General features: G+C 37.0%; 2 protein-coding genes across 3 annotated transcripts; one reads left to right on the top strand and one right to left on the bottom strand.

Annotated features, from left to right (window-relative positions):
• Nucleotides 1–9,339, top strand: LOC109193969 (pre-mRNA-splicing factor ATP-dependent RNA helicase DEAH7). 2 transcript variants are annotated; one of them, XM_019344816.1, is made up of 18 exons: nucleotides 1–328; nucleotides 1,234–1,290; nucleotides 1,379–1,526; nucleotides 1,940–2,152; nucleotides 2,504–2,565; nucleotides 3,302–3,536; nucleotides 4,008–4,181; nucleotides 4,287–4,429; nucleotides 4,530–4,633; nucleotides 4,742–4,850; nucleotides 5,337–5,514; nucleotides 5,621–5,850; nucleotides 5,964–6,140; nucleotides 6,686–6,757; nucleotides 6,879–7,055; nucleotides 7,196–7,257; nucleotides 7,356–7,508; nucleotides 7,590–9,339. In XM_019344816.1, exons 2-18 carry the CDS (start codon nucleotides 1,285–1,287, stop codon nucleotides 9,187–9,189), a joined length of 3,843 nt encoding a protein of 1,280 aa, XP_019200361.1. In that variant the 5' UTR covers nucleotides 1–328; nucleotides 1,234–1,284; the 3' UTR covers nucleotides 9,190–9,339. The 2 variants fall into 2 exon arrangements, with proteins under 2 accessions (XP_019200361.1, XP_019200353.1); XM_019344808.1 differs by having other exon boundaries at nucleotides 2,495–2,565.
• A 1,228-nt stretch (nucleotides 9,340–10,567) lies between these two features.
• LOC109193986 (nuclear pore complex protein NUP54) lies at nucleotides 10,568–15,893 on the bottom strand. The gene is made up of 9 exons (XM_019344824.1): nucleotides 15,316–15,893; nucleotides 15,144–15,197; nucleotides 14,741–14,800; nucleotides 14,547–14,657; nucleotides 12,605–12,670; nucleotides 12,424–12,510; nucleotides 11,714–11,815; nucleotides 11,482–11,625; nucleotides 10,568–10,974 (listed from the first exon to the last, which is right to left on the bottom strand). The coding sequence occupies exons 1-9, from the start codon at nucleotides 15,742–15,744 to the stop codon at nucleotides 10,864–10,866; spliced, it is 1,164 nt and encodes a 387-aa protein (XP_019200369.1). The 5' UTR covers nucleotides 15,745–15,893; the 3' UTR covers nucleotides 10,568–10,863.
• Nucleotides 15,894–18,275: the final 2,382 nt, after the last annotated feature.

Raw genomic sequence — 18,275 nt, 5'->3', positions numbered from 1 at the left:
GGTTCAACCGCCATTGGATCGTCAATCTCTATTCTCTATTCTCTAGTACCCAGCCCAGCAGATAAACCTAAACCTACCTCATATGTAAGCGGGCGATTTGTTGACAATTTGAAACTGTGAAAAACCCTTATTCTTAAAAACAGTTGTTCCTTCTCCAATCGGATTAGGATTGGGATTCAAATCCTGAACAATAAAAACTTCACTCCTTGCTCTTCTATTCATTACCCAATTACCCTGATTCAACTCCTTCTGCGCGCTCTCGCCTCGCACTTCCAACTTTGCTTCCAGTCTCACGCCTCTCCCGTTATTGTCGCCTTCATCCAATCAGGTAATGTGCCCGATGCTTCCTCGGCCCGGATTGCTCTTTGTTTTTTATTTTTCTTTGGATTTGTTCGTTTGTTCAAGTATTGATTTGCTTGCTTTTCTTCGAAAATTTTCTGCTGAATTTTAGGTGCTACTACGGCCTCTTCAATACTGTTATACCATGAGTTCAAATTGCATTATGAACCCTAGTCAAAAAATTATGTGTATGCTGTTAATACATTCTGATTCTGTAACTGCATTAACAATTTCTGTACCTGCAAAAAAATAAAATAAAATTTAAGGCTCATAAGCTCATTACATGGTAATTACAACACATAAAATGATAACTGAAGATACATAAGATGTTAGTCTGGAGTTAATTGTTTATGTGTCTGTCATGTTACGTAATTATCATGTGATTTGCCTTCAATTTGTTTACGAATGTGTTAAGTACAAGTTACTTTTGGACCAGGGTCTACAGTGTAAGATAGACCCTGGTCCATGGTATAATTTGCCCAAGAATGGAATTTTTTTTTTTTTTTTTTTTTTGTTAGTATCGGTGCTTCTGGATTTTTTCCTGTGTTATCTATCTTATCGGAATGTCTATATATTATCATATTTCTGCTACTGTACCCGAACTTAAAAGTGCAATAATTTTGGTTTTTGAGGTTGTCCTGCTCACGGTAAGTTGAGAGACGAGGTATATTATTGAGAAAGAGTTATTTCTTTGTCTTTTATTTACTTCTTCTATGGATATGATAAGAGCATTTTTGTCTTGTGTAACTCTTTACTTTATATTTGGTTTGCTGGTATTCTACTTCAATACCTCATCTCTAAAGCACTCAGGCTTTAGAAACAACAATTGGACTTTAGTTAAAAATAAAGCACAGGACATTCTCTAACAATTTATGAAATTGTGAATCTTTGTAGTTTCTTGAGGGGTCAAGAAGTAGAAGACTTATTTTGCTGATATTGAGGAACATGCAGGTGAGTGTTTGATTAATTAATTAATTTTTCCTCTATGTATTTATTTGGAATTTTGGTATATTTATCTTGAATTTGTTATTCCATTCAGAAACCTGTAGAGGGAGAGGTTACTGGACCAATAGACCTTGACAAGACAACTACTACTTTGGAACCTGATGGCGCCAGTGGTGGTGGTTTATATATTCCTGGGAAGGATCGTGTTGTTTTTAGACCTCCAGAGCGGAAATCACTTCTTGGTATGTCTTTTCTTCTGTTAATTTGTATGTGTTTATAAAGCTTTTTTTTTTTTTTACTCAAAGAGTCAAGAAGGTCATTCTTTTTAGGATTTTATTTTAGTATTCTTGAACTCGGTTTATCTTGTTACTTTATGCATCCTTAGGATCATGTTATTGGTTAAAGGTGTATTTTATGTTTTATATGTATGTTAGAAGATGTTTGGTCAAATGACAAATGGTTCTTTACTATGCGTATATCCTACTTATTTAATTTGTCATTGTTAGATGCAATCTTGGCAGCATGGAATTTTATTAAATGTCTGTTTTTGTATTCAGTATTTTTCTTTGATGAACTTAGTTTTGTGGTTGAGGTACAGATGTATCATTTCATTATTCCTTATTTTAGACTAAGTGAAGATGTGCATGATATTCAGGGCTAGATGTGCTTGCAAGTGCGAAAAGAGGAGGATCTACAATAGAGAATTCATTTAAAGTTCCAAGGGAAAGAGTAGCTACTGTTGTGTCAGCTATAGATGAAGAGACTTCTACTGAGACTGGACAATTAGAAGATGTTCCATCTAGAGGTTCACGCAGTCACACGAGTAGACGTTATCGTGATTCTGTTGCCAGCGAGACTTCTATCTCAGGTCCCTGTTTGACAACATAATTTACTGTTTATTTATTTTTTTTATCTGTTCATGATGTTCTTTGATTATTATGACCAGACCTTAACTTTTGAATACTTGAACTCCATTAGTAACAAATATTAGGACTTCCATCATAGGTGTTAATTGGATGTCATTGGTTCCTTACAGGATTAATTGACCCATTGCTTGATTGTAAAATCCTGTTTCGCAATTTTGAATCACAGTTCTTAATTTTTGAACTTGATATTAACTTCTTAAGGACTTACATGCATGCACAGTAAACTTATATAGGACTTTGATTTGTCTATGTCCTTTTTCATTAAATTTGGGATGCATTTTTAGGGATTACAGTTACTGAAGAAGGACGAGAGAATGAGACAGTCTTGAGGCCTCGCTCTGATGAAGACTATCAGGTATTAACTCATTTGGCTTTCTTGGAGATGTGAAGTTGTGAAGTTGTTGTTGCTCATTTTTACTGAAATTTAAATAATCTTCACATCAAAAGCTGTTGCTGTAAAATTTGGTCCCAATCTGCAAAATTCACATGTTTGGATCTAGTATCCCATTGTCATATCACCCTCATTTTGATGCGGGGTGGGGTGTTTGTGTGTGAGATTTTTTTCCCCATTTTTGTTGAGGGTGGGGGGATAAAATGTCGCATTTAAGCAATTCTTATATGATCTAAATTGAAAATTTTGCTTTTTCTTGAGCAACCCTAAGATCATCTTGAGCTATAAGCTGCATCTGTGATTCTCTTGTTTTAAGGAATTATTCCTTTGAAGTGTCTTAATGACATGTGAATCTGAAAATTTTGCAACCATTTTGACCTAATACTTATCCTTAAACGTACTTGTCAGGCACAGACGCACAGTTAGATAATTTTTGTTGTCAATCTGATTAAATCACCAATTCATCAGTTTTACATCAATTTGCTCCTCTTTCAACTTATTATTATTATTATTGTTATTATTATTATTATTATTATTATTATTATTATTATTATTATTATTATTATTATTATTATTATTGTTGTTGTTGTTGTTGTTGTTGTTGTTATTATTATTATTATTATTATTATTATTGTCTGTTAGTACTTTTTTTTTTAATTGTCAAGAGGCAATAGTGTGAATGATTTTTGTTTAATTTAAGGTTCCAACTCCATCTACTGGAAGATCAAGGACTAAGAGTTCATCCCATGATTTTGATTATGGGAGGGAAAGGAAGTCCCGGGATGACTATAGGAGCAAAAGCAGGGAGGTAAAGAGAGATAGAACTGATGGGGAAGAGCATCGCCATAGGGAATCATCACGCAATCATGGAAAAGAATACAATGATGACAGCAGAAGAAAAAGAAGTAGATATGAAAGCCCCAGGAATACACGTGGTGGGTATATCTTCATTTATTAGTTCATCAAATGGTCAAATGTTCTCTTGAAATGGATGATAAATAGTTTTTGGGTTCTAGGATCTTAATGTTAAAGGGAATATTGTTAATAACTCATTTAAAATAAGTCTTGTACTGGAACTTTGCTTCTCTAATATTAGGGTGAAGAAACAAAGAACAATGGTTTTATTATCAATGTCAGCATCATCATCATTTATTTATTTGGTGATATTTGGACATAAAAGAGTCTCACAATGATGCCCTGGAAATCCTACAGCTGTATTTTTGTGGAATGACTATTTGACTTACTTTCACTTCTGCAATTTCTTGGTTGGGCCTTTCAAGATCTTGTATTTTCTGAATCTACCTACATATGTCTTAAAGTAGAAACTGCCATGATACTTTCACCATTTACATTTGTTGTGAATTGCATTCGTACTCTTCTAGTTTGTAACACTGCAAGTATTGCAGGAAGATCTGACTGGGATGATGGCAGATGGGAGTGGGAAGATACACCTCGTCGAGATAGTTCCTCCTATAGTAGCAGCCGACGCCATGAACCTTCACCATCCCCAATGTTTATTGGGGCCTCTCCTGATGTGCGACTTGTTTCCCCGTGGTTGGGAGGCCATACACCTCGTTCTGGTAAAGTATTATGCCACTGTTGATTGTTTAATAGCATGGCTGAACTTAAAACAGTATACATTGAGCTGTTCAAATGATTTAACCTGAACCTTTGTAAATCTACAGGAGCTGCTTCTCCTTGGGACAGTGTGGCTCCATCTCCAACTCCAATACGAGCATCTGGTTCTTCTGTAAGATCTTCAGGTTCCCGATATGGTGGAAAATCCAGTCGGCTTTCTTCTTCTGCTAATGCTGCTCAATTGTCTGAGGTATCTCTTCATATACAGATCACATGATACTAAAGAAGTGGCATTGTGTCTACAATAATGTATAGTGTAATTTATATATTGTTCTCCTTGGTGCCTCCAGGATGATGGAGACGATAGAATTCGTGGATCTGAAGACGACAATCAGGGGATGGAGATCACTGAAAGTATGCGTCTAGAGATGGAGTACAATTCTGATCGTGCCTGGTATTAAATGATCACTGAAACTAGTCTATACTCAACATATTAAATTAGTGGTTTTCCTCCTTTCATTTTGTGGCATCTCTCAATTATGAAAGTCTTATCATTAAACAGGTATGATAGAGAAGAAGGCAGCACTGTGTTTGACACGGATAGATCCGCACTGTTTTTAGGTGATGAGGCCTCTTTTCAGAAAAAAGAGGCAGAGTTGGCCAAAAGACTGGTAAGTGTTCTGTAGTAATATTTAAATCATACCTGTAAAGAAATGCTGAGTATTCTATCATACTTGTTGATATTCCATATATGGCCGCATAACTGCTATTATTTTGGTTTAATGTTTTTTTAATTTTTATTTTGTATCAATAATATATGTTTGAAGTGATATAATTCAATGTTAATATCATTTCCATCCCATAGTGATCCCTTGAGCTGTGAAAAGTTTGCCACATAGGATGCATGAAATATAGTGTTAAGTCCACTCTTCACTTTCTTCAACCTTGCTTTATTGATTTCAAATTAGAAATCCTGCTGAAGTAGTAAATTCAAATACATATTTTCTTTATGAGTTATTGATAGACAGTTCATTACTTTGATTTTATGGTAAATCATACCTCAAGTTCAATTTAAACTTTTCATACAATTTTAAATATATTAGTTGGTAAACTTAACTTTGTCATTAACTTCCTTCACTCACTTTGACTCCTAACAGACTCGAAAGGATGGCACTAAGATGTCACTTTCCCAGAGTAAGAAGCTATCACAGCTAACTGCAGACAATGCACAGTGGGAAGACCGTCAGCTTCTGAGATCTGGAGCTGTTAAAGGCACTGAGGTGCAAACAGAATTTGATGACGAGGACGAAAGGAAGGTTATCCTTCTTGTTCATGGTATGGAATCTCTAGCACACCCTTAATAGCAAACTAGCTTAGATTCTTGAAAAGATAACTTCCCAATTTTGTTTGCTAAAGCATCTGTTTTCAATTCATTCACCAGATACAAAACCCCCTTTTCTGGATGGAAGGATTGTCTTCACAAAGCAAGCTGAACCAGTAATGCCAATCAAGGACCCCACATCAGATATGGCCATAATATCTCGCAAAGGCTCAGTTCTTGTTCGTGAAATACATGAAAAACAAAGCATGCATAAATCTCGTCAACGATTTTGGGAACTTGCTGGGTCAAAACTTGGTGATATCTTAGGAGTTGAAAAAACAGCTGAACAGGTAACAGATTGTGATGAATTTTAACTGAACATTTTTATGTAGCTTCTTCCTGTCAATTTAGAAGTCTGAGGCCAGTATCCTATGTCTGATGTTCAGTTTGAATACTATGCTAGGTTGATGCAGATACTGCTGCAGTGGGTGAACAAGGTGAGGTTGATTTCAAGGAAGAAGCTAGGTTTTCACAACATTTAAAGAAAGGGGAAGCAGTAAGCGACTTTGCAAAATCCAATACAATCTCACAGCAAAGGCAGTATTTGCCCATTTTTTCTGTCCGCGACGAGTTACTGCAGGTTTCACAATTTACTTTTTTCTTTTTAGTAATAATTTTTAATTTTATGTATTTATCCTTTGTCTATGCCTTTTTTTTTTTTCCATTGCTTCATGGTTTATAAGCTCTAGTACGATGTTGCATCTGTAGATAATTAGACCTACTGTTGGCATATATAAACCATTGTGGCCATGAATTCTGAGGATAGTTTTTTTTCCGTTTCCCCTTTGAAAACCTTCAAACTAGGTTATGGTGCATGACATTTGGGCATTTGAGTGTTAATAGGACTTGGTTTTCAAAGAGTAACTAGTCCTGAATTCAAACAGCACTTCTATTTATTCTTTGACATATTTCCCTGTTTCTCTTAGTTTATCATTTTTAGATTATATTGCTTATTTACATTTAGATTGTGCATTAAAGAATTCAATTCAGAGGCATGCTTTAAATGACCACATAAGTTGCAATCCCCTTTGCTAGTGTTAAACTAATAAAACATAAACCTCCAAAAGGATATTACATCAATCTACCTTTGCTGTTTCTCTAATTGTAGCGTCAATTTCTGAGTAGGTGGTTCACGAAAATCAGATTGTGGTGGTTGTTGGAGAAACTGGTTCAGGGAAGACAACACAATTGACCCAGGTTTGTCCAATTTCTTACCTTACGCAGTGAAGAATTTGAATTGTATCTCTTTTTCTTTATGTTTTAAATTTTAATTTTGGCTTATTTTTTTGCTTGTCATGTTTATGGTAAATGTCTGCAGTACTTACATGAAGATGGCTTTACAACAAATGGGATAGTTGGTTGTACCCAACCAAGGCGTGTCGCAGCTATGAGTGTTGCAAAAAGAGTTAGTGAAGAAATGGAAACTGATCTTGGTGAGAAAGTAGGATATGCTATTCGCTTTGAAGATGTGACTGGGCCTAACACTGTTATCAAGGTAAATTTTTATTATGTCATAATATCCAGTTTTTCCACTACCTGTTACTGATGTTTATCTACTTGTGCTTGTTTTGACTTACAATCTGTTTTTCTTGCATGCTTCTGTCTGAGCTCATTATGTTTCATTTCCTTCTGCAGTACATGACAGATGGTGTGCTTCTACGTGAGACACTGAAAGATTCTGATCTTGAAAAATATCGGTATGGGTCTAATACTCTAATATTCTAGATATAATTGTTGGAACATTAAAAGTTATTTATGTACTAAGCATTGTGTTTACGTTGTCTGAATCCTATAGTGTTGTTGTAATGGACGAGGCACATGAGAGATCATTGAACACTGATGTGCTGTTTGGAATACTTAAAAAGGTTGTTGCCCGGCGGCGTGATTTTAAACTTATCGTGACATCTGCCACACTCAATGCTCAGAAATTTTCTCACTTTTTCGGAAGGTAAGTCCATATAAGTGTAAAATTCTGGATTACTCTGGCTTTTGATGTGTCAACTACAATTGATTTATGAATCTGTTGCAGTGTACCAATATTCAACATTCCTGGGAGAACATTTCCAGTTCAAATCATGTATAGCAAAAGCCCTTGTGAAGATTACGTAGAGGCTGCAGTAAAACAGGCTATGACCATCCACATAACTAGTGCACCAGGTGATATACTCATATTTATGACCGGTCAAGATGAGATTGAAGCTACTTGTTATGCACTTCAAGAGCGAATGGAACAGTTAGTCTCCTCAGCAAAACAGGCTGTACCGAAGCTACTTATTCTTCCTATTTACTCCCAACTGCCAGCTGATTTGCAGGCTAAGATATTCCAGAAGGCCGAAGAAGGAGAGCGCAAATGTATTGTTGCCACAAATATTGCTGAGACATCCTTAACTGTTGATGGAATTTTTTATGTTATTGATACTGGTTACGGTAAGATGAAGGTGTACAATCCACGAATGGGTATGGATGCTCTCCAAGTTTTCCCTGTCAGTCGTGCAGCAGCAGACCAGCGTGCTGGGCGAGCTGGTAGAACTGGGCCCGGTACTTGTTACCGACTTTATACTGAGAATGCATACCAGAATGAAATGTTGCCAAGCCCTGTACCCGAAATTCAGAGGACGAATCTTGGCAATGTAGTATTGCTGCTCAAGTCGCTCAAGATTTCAAATTTGTTAGATTTTGATTTTATGGATCCTCCTCCTCAGGAAAACATACTCAACTCCATGTATCAGCTGTGGGTATTGGGTGCACTCAATAATGTAGGGGATCTAACTGATCTTGGTTGGAAAATGGTGGAGTTTCCATTGGACCCTCCTCTTGCAAAGATGCTTTTGATGGGGGAACAACTAGAATGCCTAAATGAAGTTCTCACCATTGTATCGATGCTTTCGGTACCTTCAGTTTTCTTTAGACCCAAGGATAGGGCAGAGGAGAGTGATGCTGCTAGGGAGAAATTTTTTGTACCGGAATCCGATCATCTCACCCTGCTGAATGTCTACCAACAATGGAAGGCGAACCAGTACCGAGGTGATTGGTGTAATGACCATTTCTTGCACGTCAAAGGTTTGCGCAAAGCTAGGGAGGTTAGATCTCAACTGCTGGATATACTGAAGACCCTCAAAATTCCACTTACCTCATGTGGCCCCGATTGGGACATCGTGAGAAAGGCAATCTGTTCTGCATATTTTCATAATTCAGCTAGACTCAAGGGGGTGGGTGAATATGTGAATTGCAGGAATGGAATGCCATGTCATCTGCATCCCACTAGTGCACTGTATGGGCTGGGTTATACACCCGATTACGTGGTTTATCACGAGTTGATCTTAACAACGAAGGAGTATATGCAGTGTGTGACCGCAGTGGAGCCTCAGTGGTTAGCGGAGCTGGGACCCATGTTTTTCTCTATCAAGGAGTCGGATACATCCATGTTAGAACACAAAAAGAAGCAAAAGGAAGAAAAAACCGCCATGGAAGAAGAAATGGAGAATTTGAGGAAGGTGCAAGCAGAGATTGATAGAAGAAACAAGGAGAAGGAGAGGAAGAAGAGGGAGAGGCAGCAACAACAAGTTTCAATGCCTGGGTTGAAGCCCAAGACTTCTACTTACCTTAGACCTAAGAAACTTGGGCTGTAAGTGTATAACATTTCATGTGATGATTTTTGACATGTATTCATTGACGGCTTGTAAGTTGTGTAAGGAAGGAAGGATCATTACACTTGGTAGTATTCAACTGTTAGTACAGTTTTTAACTATGAATCAACTCAGGGAACTGAATTTGTAATAGATGTGTGTTTTTGTAAATGCCATTTTTAACCAATCATTATACAGTGGATGAATCACTGACATAAGGTACTAAAGATACATTATTTGTGTGTTAAAATTTTATTTTTTGAAGATCCATTATTTGGTATACTATCAAATAATTATATTTCTGTATGTTAGAAATGAACATTGTGATAGATATGACTGTTTTTTGTACATGTCATTCTTAACCAACTAATAACCATGGACCGTAGGCTACCTTATAAGTAAATCATTGACATACTAAGGATAATTATTTGTGTATTAATTTTTTTTAAAAGGGATTGAAGGTTCATTATTTGGTATACTATCAAATAATAATAAGCTTTTAGTATGTTAAAAATGAATAATGCGATAAATATGAGTGTTTTTTGTACATGCCACTGTTAACCAATTATTATATCATGGACTTTGCAAATAAATTATTGACATAAGGTACATTTTTAATATGCTATATGTATATTATTTGTGTAAGTAGATACATTAATAAATAAATAAAATAAATGATTATGACCTTTAAATAAATAAATAAATAAAGTAAAGTAAGTAGATCACTGACATAAGGTTTAATATGCTAAGGCTATCCTTAAAATTCCTTATGACCTTATCCCTACAAATTCCTCTTACATTCAAAAATGAGTCTCGCTTCCACATCATACAATTTGCAGATCATTTATTGTTCACACTATATCCCTGCAAATCCAATCTATATTTAAAAGTGGACTCCAATATCACACCACTTTAATACATTAATAAATAAATAAAATAAAAAATAAGTAAATAAACAAAATTAAAAATTTTATATATAAAAAAAAAAAAGTACAAAAGTTGCTTTGTATGGATTGCAAATTTGCAATCCTACAAAGCATTAAAAAAATATATAAATGATTATAACAAATGCCTCATGCCAATTCTAAATTTGTAAAGATAATGACAGTCTAAAAGTATATTATTTGTCTCTTTATAAATACAGAGTAGATTACTGACATAAGGTATATTTTTAATATGTTACTTAAAAGTACATTATTTGTGTATGTAAAATTTATTTTTAAAAATGTCATTTTATATACAGAACGTTCATTATTTGATATAATATCAAATAATAAACTTTTAATATACGTTCAGTATATATTCACGTTCCACAATATAATTTGCCACTCTTAACTTCTTAAGTTTTTTCCTATTACTTTTGTCAGGCCACAAGGAAATATACATTCACCAGTTTCAGAACACCACTATTAAATAATAAATACCACCATCCAAAATCCTTGTTCAGATAAGACTTGCATAATTACAACAAATAATAATAAAGTGTGGCAACGCTCAAATTATGTTTGCTCTTTGCATTACTATCACTAACAAAATTCTAATACAATCAAATTTCGTTGCAAACTACTTAGTATTACAATCAATATGAAGATCTAAAATGGACAAGAATAATGCAACATTGAGGTCATTCATTCTATTTAATGGTACGGTACATCTGATCAAGGGCGGGGCGATTGCTCAACCTTCTATCATTTCTGTTTCTTCAGCCATTATGATCTCCATATCCCTCATGTCTCGCTTCAGCACATTGCCAAGCCTAGCAATGGCCTCGGTTTGCTGTTGCAAAACCTGGTCATCATAAAAGAAAGATTGAATTAATACCATTTGGGATCCTCCGGGTATAGTTGTTTTGCCACATTTAGTCCTTAGAGTATAGTGATTTTGCCACGTTTAGTCCTAAATTTTCAAATTGACCACTTGTGATCCTTCGACTTTCAAATTGTTATCATCCGTGATTCCAAGTTAAACCATCAATGGTCCAACTATCAAATTTTAACAAGCCGTGGTGACCACGACTGATTACATTTTGAAAGTTGAAGGACAATAGGTAGTTAACTTGGACCACGGATGGTAACAATGTGAAAGTCGAAGGACCACATGTGGTCAATTTAAAAGTTTAGGACTAAACGCGGCAACATCACTATACTCGAAGAACCCAATATTGCATTTATTCAAGAAAGATTCTTGTGATCCTCGCCAATAGTGAATACGTTGCGTTATATTGCTTATAAGTGGATCCCATTAAAACAGACTAAACATTAGTGTTACCAAAAAGATTGTGTTTCCTCCTCATACCTCCTGCATATCAACAAGACTCTGTTCATGTATTTTAGCTGATCCCGGAAGATAAAAAGAACCACCACCAATGCCATCTTGAACACGGCATATTGTGAGGAGATTCTGAACCCTCCGAGAAACTTCTGCTCCTGATCCTTTTAACTGTAAGTTGCACCACTCATAAGAAAGATCTCAAACTAGAAAAAAATATCTTACATAATAAATAAAAGAAAAAAAACAGAATAATAACCTGTCTAGTTATAGCAGCCAACTTCTCTGCCAAATCAGCTTCTCCTTTCATCAGAGGTAATCGGCAGCCTTTACCTTCCAATGCTTCTATTATTCTCATTACCTGTAAAGCCCATATACAGGAGTCGGTTAAAGGTAGTGTGTAGGCAATTACTTTGCTTCTAATGTCAAGTAGGAATTTATATAACATAGACTGAACAATATAGCAAGAATTGCCGATCATCTATTCTGCAGTTTGAGTGTTCAAAAAAAACCATAAAACTACAAAGCTAGCAAACCAGTGTAACTGCCCAATCAACCACATTATTTTATAGCCATAAAACTAAATAACCGATGGGTTTAGTTTTTTTTAATAAGCCATAAGTATCAGATATGGTTTAAAAAATTATGAAACTACAAAGAACCAAACCACCTACTATATATATACACTACATATAAACAAAAATTAAACGAAAACTAAATACAATATTGTAAACTAAGATCAACGATTATGAATGACAGTTTATTTGCATTTCAATTTCACAAAACTTCTAAACATGAGTTAGTGATATAAATTTATACAAACACCCCAAAACCACCCATGAAGACAACTATGACCATCAAACATGACAGTTACTGTTGTTTCCCAACCAGTCAAGTAATTTGAATTACCAGGCCACGAGACTTCTAGCATGCCTAAATCAAAATTTGGAAGCACTGATGATAACTCACCCTTAAAAGACGTCTTTGAAGACCTTGCTCTTTTTGTCTCATCCTCTCAATCCAAGGAAGAGTGTCAGCTTGAAAATGCCTTTGAAGCTGTAATATGGAAAGCTTAGAAACAGAGTCATAAAACCGCAAAACATGCATTAACAAATATGCACATTTCTGTTTCTATATTAGAGAGACGAACCATTTTAACATTGCTCTGGGTCAATTTTAACCTCTCAGCATCAGAAAATATGACTTCGTCTTGAAGCTGCATGGAGCGAACATTGGAAACATCAGTTGCCAAAAGTGATGTCCCACAAAGAAAGTGGTAGTGCTTCTAATTTTATGAAGAAAAATATATAGAATGGAGTTGCAAATGATCCAAAATGAATTATATTGGAATATATAACTGTTGAGAATCAAACATCGCACAGATTTAGGAATCCCTTTAAATTAGAAATCCTGGTAGCAGGAAACAAGTCTTGTGTCATATCATAGATTACTCATGGTTTCTCCATCTAAGGTTCCTAAACACTAGATGGTATCACAGCACGCTCTGAAATTCCCTGCTGCGTGTCAATTCAGGCAAGAATCAGATTTTTAAAAAACCGAATTTCTCAAATCATATCACAAACAGTAACCAACAATAAACAGTCTCTGTTTTTATTCAATTCATCTCTCCACAAGCATTAGATTGTAAAATTGACATCATAATCCAAATCAGCATAGAAAATAGTCTACCAATCTTTTTTATCTGGTAGCACCACCAAAACTCTAACTCCACAACCCACTGCAATAGCTCTGGCAGTCTTGCATTACATGCCCTCACATGGCAGCAAGTGAGGACTTGTCCAGCAATCTTTAGTTCTTTGGTGAAACTTTCCAGTTCAATTTTCCATACTTCTTTTTTGCACCCTTTCTAGTCCCTTGTGTAATTCCAGCTATGTGACTGTCATCCAACAGAACAAGTTCAAATTCTGGGAAGATCTTTTTTAATGAACGGACTCGCTTCTTTGGCTTTTCCAATTACTACCTTCTTTGGCTTTAACTACTGAAAAGTTGAGTAGGTCACAAAGTGTTCATTCTTTGTCATCTGCAGTCTAGACATGGTTTATGTGACAGGTTGTTCAGTTAAAAGAAGCTTGACAACATTCCAAAAATATGAAAGTCATTTGAACACTTCTTTTGTGCTCAGGACTGGATCACATCCAAGGATTTGGTTTCAAGCGTGTTCAAATTCTCAGATTAATTTAGAAAGGAGAGCACCACAAAAAAAATTCTCACTGAGCAACTTGTTTTGCATGAGTCCCACCAAGAGGTTGTGATATAAAACTCTTGGCTTTCCTGGCGAAAACCTCCATACTTCCCCCTTTCTTCAAGTTAATTAAATTCTCAACAACTGTGTAAAAGCAAGAAATATCATTAGTGTACATTGACTTAGCTTGGTTTCAAACTGAGATGCGTGTCTTGAATGGTCTGCAAAGAGGCACCAATTTTGGAGAGAGATTGTCATGACAAATTACACAAGCATCAATCCTTTCCCAAGTTTCCTTTTCATTTTCCAGTACAACATTATGTTATTTTGCTAAGGAGGTCAACAACTCCTTGACCCATAAACCACAGCTCAACAGCAGCAGACCAAGATTGATAGTTTTGTGAACTGATGAGTTTTCAATAGTAATAACTTGACTGCCGAACATATTAGGCGCAAACATGGGGGTTGGTACAACAATAAAACCTCCACCCCTGCTACTAAGTACTCACTTTTGGGATGGTCCAAGGATTCTGGAGTATGTTGCAACTGGAGTTAAAGGTTTTGTCTTGGAAACAGAAATTTACCTGAACCTTCAGGGACAACATATCCTAGATCTTCATAACCGAAAAAGGATGTTCTATATTTCTTAAATGCATGAACCTCCAAGCTTCATAGTTTCTCTTTCTAATATCTTCTACATTAACCTAGTCACAGTTTCTCTTTCTAATACTCTGTATGTTCTACACAGTTTCTCTTTCAGCATTTTAAGTTGATATACATTATGCCTAATACAAAATGACATGTATTCCAGAACAATGAAGATAGAATGAAAGTGAGGGTAACTGCCTGAGAATGGTAAACATGACTCTAGCCATAATTATGACTGTACCTTGAGACGCTGTGAAAGATCCTTGAAGCCCTGGATAAGCTGGGGCCACAGGCGTTCACGATTGGAAGACTCCATCCCTTCAAGTTTCCCCATCGCCTCTGCCCACATAATCTGGAAATCAAAACTTGTTCACCAAACATAACACAAAAAAAAAGGGCCCTGTAGAATAAAGGATTTAACTGTGTTTAACTCACATCTGATACACCAGCAGGTTTCACTCTTTGCTGAGGTTCAGTTACACTGAACAACAAATGCTGCAAATTGACAAAATATTCCACACAGGTGAAACTTAGAAATTGATAAATTAAAAAAAAAAAAAAAAACTGTATCTCAAAAGTGAGTCACATCCATAAACCTGGAACATACTTCAAGTCAAACTTTAGAAAGAAACTTATTTACTAGCTCTCTCACTCAGTGACTCATTATTTGGTATTTTTCATTTTCACTGCTAGATAATAAAGCTTACTTGGAATCAGCCGACCAAAATCAGAGAACAATTTAGAAAAGATGAAAACCTGTTACTCTTATTTACATAATTATTATGTGTGTGATTCCTGTTTGCTTAGATAAGCAAAACTTTAACCAAATCTACAGTACCTTAAATGCATACTTGGGGTTCCCAGGCTCCTCCTTGTAAGCATCTACAATTGCCTGAAAAGTATGCACAACAGAGATGTTCAGGCTACACAAATCCGAATATGCGAGAATGCATAGCTCCAAATTGCCAAAATTAGGGTTCATACAAAATTTCAAAATTCAAAATTTGCACCTGAATATCTCGATCGGCGAGAGAAAAGGGCAGAGGAGCTACAGGAGCCATCTGAGTGGTTAATTGAGCATTTGCGAAGGGTAAAGTAGTCTGAGCGCTGGGCTGCTGACCGAACGGTGAAGCTGAGAGATTCTGCTGCGGCTGCGTGGCCCCAAACGGCGTCGAAAAGCTGAATGCGCTGGAGCTCTGGGGAGTCTGAAACAACGAACCCTGCTGCTGAGGTTGTGACTGTTGAGAAAACGGAGAGGAGAACAGGGAGGTTCCGAATGCCGGAGTAGAAGGCGTGCCGAAGCCAGGAGTGGAGGAAGGGGTTCCGAAGGCTGGGGTGGACGAAGGGGTTCCGAAAGCTGGAGTGGAGGAAGGTGTTCCGAAGGCTGGAGTGGAGGAGGGAGTGGCGAAGGCGGAAGAGGACGGCTGAGCTCCGAACATTTTGGGCGGAGCGAGGCGGAGAATGGTGTTGAGGCTTGAGAATAAACCCTAGGGTAGGGTACTCACTGCTTCAAATTGGGTTCAAGTAATTGCCGCCATTTTTTTAGAATTTTCATTCATTTTAGTTTTAACTTTTGAGAAATTCCCAAATTTGGTCCTGACTAATGACTATTGCACATTTGCACCTACTTATTAGTAGGAAAATACTATTTTTTTTTTTTAAATCAGAGTAGAGGGGATACCCAAGAAAACTAAGAGACAATACGATCCCTAAGGACGGGAGATTCTCTTCATGGACGAGGCTCCGATACGATCAAGATAAACCAAATTCGCAAGATTTGTTGGAGGTGTCTCCAGAGTGCTAAATCCACATTGAAGAGTTGTCGCCATGGATGCTAGCTTATCAGCAAGCCGGTTTTGTTCCCTGTAGACATGTTCATAGACCACCTCGAGGAACGTGGCCGCCTCTTGCATGCAAAGTCTGTCTATGTTGTTGCTTTGGACGTGCCCCGTTGCACCCTTCTAGAGAGTCTCCACAATAGATTTCGAATCACATTCAAGAATGATCCTAGTCGCCCCGTAATCCCGCGCCATGCGTAAGCCTTGTAGAACACCCCAAGCTTCTGCCACTTCTATTGGGCATCTACCTATTCTGTACATGAACCCTGCTCGTCACTCGCCAAGGTCATCTCGGAGAACGCCTCCACAGCTTGCCGCTCCGTTTTGTTTACAGCAAGCGTCAACATTGAGCTTAAGCCAGCCCCTTATCGGTCTCGACCAAGCTAGTATGGTCTCAACGTGTGAGTCACTTCTACCCAGAGGCCATCTGGCTGTCGCAAAGGCCCCTTTGACCTCGTTTTCATATCGATGAATGCAGTCCATTTTTTGGTCGAAGGACGACAATCTATTATTAGAAACCTCCTCGTTCCGCCACCGCCAGATCCACCAAAGCCGGATAGCAAAAAGCTCCGGCCAACCTTCATCAAAACCATGTGTCTGGTCACCCCTGATGTTCACTGCAAACCATTCCGTCCAGCTTAGAGTGCGTAAAGCCTCCACCACCGGCCAGTGTAAAGATACCTCCCAACAATACGGAACAAGAGCACTAGTCAACAATAAAGTCAGAAAATTAACGAATACAAGTTAAAGGTTGAAGTAGTTCAAGTGGAAGAGGTTTTAAATATTAATCAAGAAATTAGGGGTTCAAATCTAACCTTAAACAGTAGAAAATACTATATTTTTTACTCTTAATTTTTAATTGAGTTTATTACTGAAATAGTCCATCGACTATTGCAAAATTATCAATTTTGTCCTCAATAATTATTGTTTAAGGTAAATACTATATTTTTTACTCTTAATTTTTAATTGAGTTTATTACTGAAATAGTCCCTCAACTATTGAGAAATTATCAATTTTGTCCTCAATAATTATTTTACCCAATTAAGTACTCGACTTTGAAAATGTTAACCATTTTAGTCCTCCGTTAAAATTCCATCCATAAGCTGTTAAATTTAAGGACAAAAAGGTAATTTCACATATTTTATTTATTAAAGCCTTTTTCCTTCGTGAACATTGGTGATGAAGAATCCGGTGGCCTCCTCCAGATCCATGGTTCTACACCGGTGATTCAACATTCGCTCGGGTAAATCAGCTCCGCGTATACATATCCGTCTAGTACCAAGCCAGGAGGAGATTCTCGGGAACCACGCTCTCCAGCACTTTCGTCGGCAGCCCAAATCCGCCATTAGCGACCACCTTGCATCCGGTTGCCTTCCAAGGATCCAGCTCGTTGCAATTCTCTTCGAGCTCGTAGTTAAACATCCGCGGAGTCTCGTAGACGTAGGCTTTGCCGGAGCTGCAGTCGTGGTGGTGGGGCAACATATGGTGGTGGGCGGAGATAAATGGATGAGGGAGAAGATAACCCAGATTTGGAGAAAGATGGTGGCGAGAAGGAAAACACACTGGTTTTCTGCTCCGTTGCGGCGCGTATTTGAGCTGAAGCGGCTTGGGTCTCTGCTCCGTTGACTGCTTGTTGCCAGGAATAAGCATATTCAGATGCATCTTTACTCTCTCTGGCGAAAACCTGATTGGAGCAGAGGCTTAGGTTTTCAGATGAGGTCCAGATATAAAGATTCAGACAAGGAAGAGATAGAGACTAGAGAGAGGCCATTGAAACACATCAAGGAAGCTTACAACTGTGTTTGGTTTGTCATTTGCGTCTCTCCTAAAACTACCTTTTAATTTTTCCATTCATTAATCATTTAAGTTAATTAATTGGAAATGGGTCTTCTCATGCGAAATACCATCGAAGCCCTCCAATTTAACGAACTTCTAACGCCTCATCTAACGGAGGACCAAAATGGTTAACATTTTCAAAGTTGATGACTTAATTGGGTAAGAAAAATTGTCGATGACCAAATTGGTAATTTCACAATAGTCAAGGGACCATTTCGATAATAAACTATTTTTAATTTTACATAAAAAATCTTGATATAAACAATTGTATTAGGAACGACATGAAAAAAGTAATT

The sequence above is a fragment of the Ipomoea nil genome, unplaced genomic scaffold (genome assembly GCF_001879475.1).
Source record: "Ipomoea nil cultivar Tokyo-kokei standard unplaced genomic scaffold, Asagao_1.1 scaffold0233, whole genome shotgun sequence".
Taxonomy (NCBI): Eukaryota; Viridiplantae; Streptophyta; class Magnoliopsida; order Solanales; family Convolvulaceae; genus Ipomoea; species Ipomoea nil.
The sequence above is the reverse complement of the archived record's forward strand: the minus strand, read 5'-3'. Positions and strand labels throughout refer to the sequence as shown.

Coding starts and splice junctions, on each gene's coding strand:
- LOC109193969 (XM_019344808.1), top strand. Junction 3,537..4,007: donor AAGCCCCAGGAATACACGTG/GTGGGTATATCT, acceptor CAAGTATTGCAG/GAAGATCTGACTGGGATGAT. Junction 5,515..5,620: donor GGTTATCCTTCTTGTTCATG/GTATGGAATCTC, acceptor TTCATTCACCAG/ATACAAAACCCCCTTTTCTG.
- LOC109193986 (XM_019344824.1), bottom strand. CDS start 15,744: ATGTTCGGAGCTCAGCCGTCCTCTTCCGCCTTCGCCACTCCCTCCTCC. Junction 14,801..15,143: donor ACCCCAAGTATGCATTTAAG/GTACTGTAGATT, acceptor GTCAATTTGCAG/CATTTGTTGTTCAGTGTAAC. Junction 11,816..12,423: donor TTCAAAGACGTCTTTTAAGG/GTGAGTTATCAT, acceptor TGGGCTTTACAG/GTAATGAGAATAATAGAAGC.